This window comes from Chrysochloris asiatica, unplaced genomic scaffold, assembly GCF_000296735.1.
Source record: "Chrysochloris asiatica unplaced genomic scaffold, ChrAsi1.0 scaffold00188, whole genome shotgun sequence".
Taxonomy (NCBI): Eukaryota; Metazoa; Chordata; class Mammalia; order Afrosoricida; family Chrysochloridae; genus Chrysochloris; species Chrysochloris asiatica.
The window spans coordinates 5,709,565-5,719,827 of NW_006408706.1; the positions used below are offsets into that span (position 1 = coordinate 5,709,565).

Below are 10,263 nucleotides of genomic sequence, written 5' to 3' on the forward strand. Positions count from 1 at the left end.
ATGCCTAGGACATACTATCAGGAGGGACAGGTCCCTGAAGAAGGACACCATGTTTGGTAAAGTGGAGTGTCAACAAAAAAAGAGGAAGACCCTCAACAAGATGAATTAACACAGTGGCAGCAACAATGGGCTTAAATGTAACAACAGTTATGATGATGGTACTGGATCAGTGTTTCATTCTGTTGTGCATGGTGTCCCTATGAGTCCAAAATGACTGGACAGCTCCTAATGACAGCAACATCCTCATTAATTATGAAAACCTCATTACTAATAATAGGACACTTGTACAAAAAGTATAAGCTTAAATAATCTTTACTTAATTCAACACTTTCTAACTTCTTTCTATGTTTCCCACTTAATTTACTTGATTGCAGACATGTTCCTGCACTACTTTCCTCATCCAGTAATTCTGGCCCTTTTAACTTTGAAAGCTCCATTTGACCTACTCTTCTTAACCACCCCCAGCCACCTCCAGATGCTGCCTGCTTGATTTCTCTCTTAAACATGAGTAGGTTGTTTATGGCTGAACACTGTCACTGTTTTGAGAAACAGTGTTCTTAATCTCATATCTCTGTGGACCACTGTTCACCTGAATCTAAATTTCATTTTGTCATACTTAGCATGGCCTACTTCATTCACACTGTTAATCATCTACCACTGCTCCTGACACTGTGTCTGTTCTGATCTATTTTACTCATGTAATCTATTTGAAGCTCACCATCAATTCACAATGACCAAAAATACAGTTTGTGACTGGATACCAGAAGCCTTCTGTAAATTCTCCCTTTCACTGTTCTGCTTGTAATGAAAATAAATCCTTATGGTGATGGTAAAATTTATAAGTGAGGTTTACATTATTTATTGTTTTGTCAGTTCACAAATGTTAATTATGGGAATGTTGTTGTTAGGTGCCATCAAGTCTGTACTAACTAATAGTTACCCTATGCACAGCACAATGAAACTCTGCCTGGTCCTGAGCCAACCTCATAATCGCTGCTACACTTGAGCCCATTTCTCCTGAAACTGTGCCAATCCATTTCGCTGGGGTCTTCCTCTTTTAGCTAGTCCTACACTTTACCAAGCATGCTGTCCTTCTCCAGGGTTTGGTCCCTCCTGATAATAAGTCTGAAGTATGAGAGACGAAGTCTGGCCATCCTGGTTTCTAAGGAGCATTCTGGCTGTACTTTGTCTAACACAGATCTGTTTGTTATTTTGGCAATTCATGGTACTTTTAATATTCTCATACAATACCATAACCTAAATGTGTCAATTCTTATAAGGTCTTCTTTATTCATTTTCCAACTTTCACATGCACAACTATCAACACTCGCGGAAGCAGCAGTCAAGAGATCAGACGATGTATTGCATTAGGCAAATCTGCTGCACAGAAACTTTTTAAAAGTATTGAAGAGCAGAGATGTCAGCTTGAGGACTAAGGTGTGCCTGACCTAAGCCATGGTATTTTCAATAACCTCATATGGATGTTAAAGCTGGACAGTGAATAAGGAAGATCGTAGAAGAATTGATGCCTTTGAGTTGTGGTATTGGAGGAGAATACTGAAAGTGTCATGGACTGCCAAAAGAACCAATAGATCTGTTTTGGAAGAAGTGCAGCCAGAGTGCTCCTTGGAGGCCAGGATGGCTAAGCTTTCTCTCTTATACTTTGGACACATTGTCCAGAGAGAACAGTCACTGGAGAAGGATGTCATGCTGGGTAAGGTGGAGGGTCAGAAAAAAAGAGGAAGACCCCCAACGAGATGGATCAGCCAGGTGGCATCATTGATGGCGTCAGGTGTGGCAGTGGTAGTGAGGTTGGCCCAGGATCGGACATTGTTTCATTCTGCTGTGCATGGAGTCACTATGAGTTGGTTCTGACTAGATGGCACCTGACAACAACAACAACAACAATGGGATTGCTGAAAATACCATGGCTTGTTTCAGGTGCACCTTAGTCCTCAAACTGACGTATTTTCTCTTGAACAGTTTGAAGACGACTTTTTCAGCAGATTTGCCTAATGCGTTACATACTGTTGCTTCCATAAGTCTTGATGGCTGATCTGAGCAAAATGAAGTCTTAGACAACTTCAATCTTTTTTCAATTATATGGATGCTATGTATTGGTTCAGAGTCCTGCTGTGGTACTGTGGGTTAATGCGTTGGACAGCAAATCTGGTTTGAATTGCAAGGTCGGCAGTTCATGCTCACCAACCACTCCTTGGAAATCCTGTACAGGATTGCTATGAATCTGAGCTGATTTGACAGCACTTAACAACAACAATATGTATTGGTTCACTGGTGAGGATTTTTGTTTTCTTTACATTGAAGTGCAACCCATACTGAAAGCTGTGGTATTTGATTTTCATCAGTAAGTATTGTAAATCCTTTTTGATTTCAGAAAGAAAGGTTGTGTCATCTTCATATCACAGGTTGTTAATGAGTCTTCCTCCAATCCTGATGCTACATTCTTCTTCTTATAAACGATCTTCTCAGTTTATGTGCTTAGCATACAGATTGAATAAGTATGGTGAGAGGATACAACACTGACCCACACTTTTCCTAATTTTAAACTATACAGTGTTCCTTTGTTTTGTTTGAACAACTGCCTCTAGGTCTATGTACAGATTCCTCATGAGCACATTTAAGTGTTCCAGAATATTCATTTTCTGGAAAGCTGTCCATAGCTTGTCACAATCCATGCAACTGAAAGAATTTGCATAATCAATAAAGAGCAGGTAAACATATTTGTGGTATTCTCTGCTTTCAGTCAAGATCCATCTGACATCAGCAATGATATTCCTTGTTCCATGTCTTCATTTGAATACAGCTTGAACTTTTGACATTTCTGTCAGTGTACTTAACTGTTGCAGTCATTTTTCAATAATATTTAGCAAAATTTTACTTGCATGTGATCTAATACTATCGTCTTATGATTTCTGGATTCCATTGGTTCATTTCTCTTTGGAATGGGCACAAATATGGATCTATTCCAATCAGTTGGCCAGGTAGCTGTCTTTTAAGTTTCTTGGCATAGATGAGTGAGTGCCTGCACTTCTGTATCAGGTTATTGAAAGGTTTCAGTTTGTTGAATGTTTGTTGATGGAAATTCAAGATACTAAGAAGTCTTCTATCTCATTGAAGGGACCAACTACAGGCCTCTGAATAATGCTTTATAAGGTTTTCTTATTGTCAATTGTTATGAAGTCTGAATTCAGAATCAATATGATTTGAAAACATAAGCTTAAATCCAAAACTTTAATTGCATGTGATCTGAGAAGTGGTAGCAATCAAACTTGGAGGGAAGAAACTTAAGTGAGGCAGTAATCAGTTGTGATATACCTTAGAAGACCACTAGAAAAGATTTGGGGTTGGAATTTTATCCTCAGAATAAAGAGGGAAGGACTTAGTTATAGTTGCCTCTGTGCTAATATCAAATTCTCAGTTACAAAAGAATAAACAATTGCTTGTATTAGCATTCACATACATTATTTATTGTTAGAATGTCCTTGACACCTCTTAAATGTCAAAGAATTTGGAATATATACATAAATATAAATTATTTCAGATTACTAGCCAGTACAAATATTTTTAAGAGCATGGTGGCTCTAAATTAGAGTAAGTATTTTGGACTATGAACTACAAGTTCAGCAGTTCGAACCTACCAACTGCTCTTTTGGAGAAAGCTGAGGCTTTCTGCTCCTGCAAACATTTACTGCCTTGGAAACCCTACCAAGGTCACTGGGAGTCAGAATCAACTGGATGGCACTTAACGACAGCAAGGAATATCTTTGAGGCACATGGACAGTTACCTAGTTCAACCAGCTTGTTTTACAGGGGAGCAAGCAAGTTCTGAAAAATGAAGTTTCTTGCTTAGGCTAAGTCATCCTAACCTAAGAGGTCTTTGAATTTGTTTTGAATATCCATGCAGGTTGAGGGATTAAAAACAGTATTCTCATATTGTGTAATTTCACCCTGCTAAATCAATTTACAAGTCTTAAGTACATATGAACTTCTTTAGTAATTTTAAATACCGTAATTAAATTATCTAAAATATTTCACTTAACCTAGAGCTTCAAACAAGCAACTTAGTGTTGCTTTATTTTAAGTGTGAATTTTTTTCCTGTGTGTTAAAATGTATTATATTAAATGAGGTAGGCTTAACATTAGACACACTTTCATATATATATTTTTAGTACATTGGCATATAAATATGGACATGCTTTTCTAAGAGTTCAGAAGTGAAATTCTTATGGGAGAAAAATATGGAAGCTAAAATGATCCCACAATACCTAATGTTAACTAATATATTATGAAGAAAGTAAAATTGCAAAATATTTTGAAAATCTGACTATTATTTAAAATAATGCAACTGAAAGATAAAAGGAAACAAATTAAAGGAGGAAAAAAGCAATAATTTAAAAGCTTTTATCCCAATTAAAATAGTAAAAATTAAAAAAAAAAAAAAAGTATCTGAACTCTGTCTAGTATACAAAATAATACATTTCTATAGAGTCCTGGTATGGCACTGTAGGATAAGCACTGCACTGTTAACCTCAAGGTCAGCAGTTCAAACTCACCTGTTGCTCCTTGGAAACCCTATAGGATCCCTATGAGTCAGAACTGACTCAATGACACTTAAAGACAAAAACATACATTGTAAGGAGTCCTGGTGTGACACTGTAGGATAAGCACTGCACTGTTAACCCAAAATTGGTTGTTCCAACCTATCAGCTGCTCCAGCTGGTTTTCCTTGAAAACCCAATGCAGTTGCTCTGAGTCAGAATGGACTCAATGGTACTTAACAACATCAACAACAACATACATACATTTTTAATTGCAATCATATCTGTGTTTAATGATTTCTAGCACCAGAAGCAAACACAAGTTATGAACAATATATGTAGCACTAATAAAATATTGAATTTTCATTTTTGGCTAGAGAATTGCGTATTTTAACAAGTTTACTAAAATTCAAGTCTAGAAACCAACATTTGAATGATATCTTACATTTGATTGCTAGATCCAACACATGCTTCTCAACATCTGTGTTTTCCTTAATTGAGGATCATAAAGAAATTAAATAATTTGGAGACATAGTCCAGTTTTCTTCTTAAAAAAGGTAGCATTTGCCACCTATTCTTATAGAATGGATTGACATTCAATTATCAACAAATGAAAACACATTAAAAATGCTGATATTATTGTACAAATTATAAATAGAATACATACTGGATTTAGAAGGATTGTGAGGAAAAGTTCACCTCCTCTGATACTTTTATCCAATTCTTGGGGTCCTCCTGGATACTCTTTGTAGAAAATAGTGTGAGTGAACAATCCACAGGTCTGTCGAGGGAGAACCTGAGGAAGAAGTAGGAAATTGAGCACACTGGCATATGACTTCATGACTATCTTCTCTCTTTAGAGTATACAAATTATTACATCCATTGGAGTTACTTGGTTGCTATAATTGAAATCTTACTGCTAAGAAAAGTTGATGTTGGTATAATTATATAAATATTAAAAGAGCTGTCAAATCAAAATTATAGGGATAGATTAAAACCTTTTCACTCGGTTTTTAAAATCTCATCCAACAGCTGAGATATGGTAAAGTACTGGCAAAAATTATAAATACATAAAAAGTATTGTTGTTTGTTGTCATTGAGTCAGCCATCAACTGATGGAGACCTTATTCCTTGTGAGGGGAATCGAAAGTTGCCAGTCCTTCATCATCCTTGTGATCAGTTATGGATCTGACCTTTCTGATCTAAAAGGGATTTCATTGGTTGATTTTCAGGCCCACCAGGCCTGTCTTCCTAGTTTGTTTTAGTCCACTTTAGTCCTTAAAATATGCTCAGCATCATGGCAACATGTAGATACTCACTGACACTGATGTTGGCTTTGAATGAGAGGCATTGACCACAAACTGAAATTGCTTCCACATGGAAAACAAGAATTTTACCATTAAAGGACCATTACCTCATATAAATCTCCTAAGGGGTTAATTTAATTAAAAACAGATTCTCCAAATTTACGTCTTTTTTTTTCTGTGGTTGTTGGATGCCATCAAGTTGGTTCTGATTAAGTGTACAATGCAGAGTATAACACAATTTAGCACTGTATGGTCTTGTGCCATCATTAAAATAATTATTATATTTGAGCTTATTGTTGCAGCCACTATGTCAATCCATCTTGTTAAGAGTCTTTCTCTTTATCAAAGACCCTCTACTTAACCAAGCATAATATCTTACTCCAGGAACTGGTCCCTTCTGATAACATTTCCAAAGTATGTGGCATGGAGTCTCTCTGTCTTCATTTCTAGGGAGCAAGCTGTCTGTACTGATTTCAAGACAGATGTGTTTGTTCTTCTGGCAGTTCACAGCATATTCATTATTCTTTGTCTACACTATAATTGAAATGTGTCGATTCTTCTTCGGTCTTCTCTATTCATTGTCCAAGTTTCAATACATATAAGTTTATTGAAAATACCAATGGATTGAATTAGCCACACCTTAGTTCTCAAAATGAAAGTTTTTTGTTTTGTTTTTTTCAACATTTTAAAAAGATCTTTTGCAGCAGATTTTCCAAATGTAGTATGTCATTTGATTTCTTGACTGTACTTCATGGACATTGATTATAGACTTAAATAAAATGAAATCCTTAACAATTCAATGTTTTTTTCAATTTATCATGCTCCTGGGCCATTATTCTGTTTACTCCTGAAATACAGTCTTGTCTTGTATTCACTAAGGATCTGGGATTCAAACAATAAGTTTAAATTCTTCCTCCCCACCCCATCCAGTCCATCAAATCTGGCTTTTCTTTACTTTTGTTTTTACTACACTTTCAATGTAACTTTTATTACTGTAGTAGTAAAATGCAATGGATCTTGGCTAGCAGCTAAGAGGACTTTAAATACTTACTGATGAAGATCAAAGATTACAGCCTTCAGTATGGATTACACTTCTGTATAAAGAAAACAAAATCCACACAACTGGGCCAATAAATAAGATTATGATAAATGGAGAAAAGTCTGAAGTTGTCAAGAATCTCATTTTCCTTGGATCCCCAAACAACAGTCAAGAAATCAAATGACACATTGCAGTTGGAAAATCTGCCACAAAAGACCTCTTAAAAGTGTTAAAGAACAAACCTATCATTCTGAAGTGTGCATGATCTAAGTCATGATATTTTCAATAGCATCATATGCATGTGAAAGTTGGACAGTGAACAAGAATGCCTGTAGAAGAATTGATGCACTTGAATTATGGTATTGGTTAAGAATACTGAAAGTACCATGGACTGTCAGAAGAGCAAACAAATCTGTGTTGAAAGAAGTACACCTAGAATGCTCCTTAGGAGCAAGGATAGTGAGAATTTGTGACTATTACCTTGAACTTGTTGTCAGGACGAATAGTCCCTGGATGAGGACATCATGCTTGGTAAAATGGAACATCGGGGAAGGCAATATAGAAGCAGAAGGAAACAATATACACGAAGAGAGAGGGTAACAAAAGAATGATTAATACAGGTGAAGACACATGGAGGTATGCATGGGCTAAAGGGGATAGAGATAAATAATGCTAACTATATGACCTTAGAACAACAATCTTCAGTACTAGATATGTGGCTTGAGACATAGGCTTAATGGGAAAGGGAGAAAGAGTGGGATATAGATATACACTTACATATCCCACAAATACGAAAAAAAAGTCTCAAAGATGATACTTGTACATAAGTATTTACCTTCCATGCAAACACTACTATTAATGTGGCAGAGTATACAGTGTGCAAAATGATGAAAACTGCCTCGATGTTATCAGACATCAATTAATATAAAATAAGCCATAAAACAATGTTCTATATCCTACTTTGTGTGTAGTGTCTAGGATCTTGAAAACCAAAGTGCAGCTATTGGCCTCTCTATGTGAAGAAGAAAGAAGATTGATAATAATTGAACAGGCTTGGAATCAATTAGTCCAATGGACTAATGGGACATGTGAACATTGGTTTCCAAAACTGAGATCAGAACAAGTAGTTGGTGCCCAACTACCACTACCAACCAACCTAAAAGGGATTACATAAGAAGATCCCGGATTTAAAAAAAAAAAAAAAAAAAGACTGGGTTTACTGGTCAGAAAGAGCCTGGAGACACCTGACAGCTTGGTCCTTGATGACAGTCTGGAAAATAACTCACCCGTATAGCCCGGTTTTCAGCAAAGCAGTCAATAAGTTTATAGTGGGGAACAACAACCCTAGGAAGGTATGCTCACCATGAAATAGTCAGTCATTCAGAAGCAAAAATTTAACATTTTCCTAAGGACAAACTTGAGAAGGAATGGGAAGTTAAGTGGAATGTAAATAGGAACCACAGGAAAGAAGTAGGATAACTGTTATTGCACGGAGGGGATTGGAATCATTAAAATTAAACGAAGTGTATAATTTGTTGAATGTAAATTGATTATCTTGTGTGTGAACCTTCACTCAATTCACAATAAAAAGTTTGGAAATAAAAGGCGCATCAACAAAAAGAAGGAAGATCCTCAATGAGATTGATTGTCACAGTGGTAACAGCAATGGGCTCAAACATAACAATTGTGAGGATAGTGAAGGACCAGGAAGTGTTTTGATCTTCTGTGACTAGAATCACTATGAGTCATAACTGAAAATATAGCACCTAGCAATAACAACAACTATAACAAATAGTCAAATAATTTAATGATTGCTTAAGGCATATTCTGTTTTAAATCTCAGTGTTTAATAGAGAAGGCAAATAAGTAGTCTGACACCAAAATACTAATTTCAATAATACACTATCATCTACAGAAAAAAATAAATACAATTGCAGAGTACCTTTAATTTTCTTTATTTTTTGCTTAACTTGTTTGTATTACATTTAAGGTAAATTAATGTATCCAATAATGTTTAAAGGATTCCTGATGTGGCATTGTAGGATAAGCACTAGACTGTTAACCATAAGATTAACAGTTCAAACCCACCAGCTGTTCCTCAGAAACCATATACAGGGTTGGTATGATTTGGAACTAACTCCAGGGCATTTAACAACAACAATAACACTGGTTAAAAGAAAATATTTTTCTCTGACTCAATCATGTAGATGATGACAGATTATTGATATCTTGTACAGTCATAGGTTTATTTCCCCAACTCATTATAATTATTTTTATATATCCTGGGCTTCTATCGGCATCAACATCATTATTTGAATAATTAATGACTCACCTTGAATCTGGGGATCTTTAGATCTTCTTCTAACTATTTGCAATCAAATATTGAATGTTTCACAATGTATGAATATTAAATACCAGTTCTTTGGTGTTATATATGGCTGCATTTGATAATTCAACCCAATTCACTTAAAATGTTATTTAATGATAATATTAGGCCAAGGAGACTGCTTAGTGGTTGTGATAAAAAAATATTAATGGCACCTATGTTTATTCCTTGGTGTCTCATAATTTAAGAGGGGGAATATATTTATTTTAGTCAAAAATTAATAGTAAAACACTATCTGTTTTTTGTTGTTGCTAAGTGCCATCAAATTGGTTCTGACTCATATTGAACCTGTATAGAGTTTCCAAGGTATGGCTGGTGAGGTTGAACCGTCAAATCTTTTAGTTCAAACCAACCTTGTAGTCTAGAGCTTTATCTCACAGCAGCACACTCGCATAGTATATGGTGGATATTTCTCTCTATCCAAATGTTTTTCCACCAACATCTGGATAGAGAGAAATACCCACCATATACCATGCGAAACTGCAGCAGAATAATTCATTTGAGGACAGCAATAAGATCTTTCTAGGAGAAGTTACATGTATGTATGTAGTATTTGTTGTTGTTAAGTGCCACTGAGTTGGTTCTGACTCACAGTGGCCCTGAATAGGATTTCCAAATTTGTAAATTTTTGCAGGAGCAGAAAGCCTCATCTTTCTTCCATGGAACAGCTGGTCAACTCCAACCATGAACCTTGTTTTTACAGTTCAGTGCTTATCTTACCATGTCACTACACTTCTTTCACAGACTCACACTCTTCCTGGAAAAACAACAACAAAACACACGCACACTCATTGCCATTGAATCAATTCAAACTCATTTACTAACTGAAACCTGAAGAACTGTACAAAATAGAGCTCTCCAAGATAGAGGAATGCAATGTTTTGAAGATTTATAATAATGCAATATACTATGATTTAAGAGACATGCAGAAGTGATGAGAGGCAAAGCTCCAAAAAGTATATAATAGAGGAT

The 10,263-nt window shown here is 35.8% G+C and overlaps 1 protein-coding gene across 1 annotated transcript in view; it reads right to left on the reverse strand.

Moving 5' to 3' along the window:
* NDST4 (N-deacetylase/N-sulfotransferase (heparan glucosaminyl) 4) overlaps window positions 1–10,263 on the reverse strand; it is a 600,446-nt gene that overhangs the window by 204,517 nt on the left and 385,666 nt on the right. Inside the window, exon 6 of the mRNA XM_006872252.1 lies at window positions 5,227–5,355. Coding sequence (XP_006872314.1) covers window positions 5,227–5,355 — 129 coding nt within the window. The remainder of the gene's footprint in view (window positions 1–5,226; window positions 5,356–10,263) is intronic.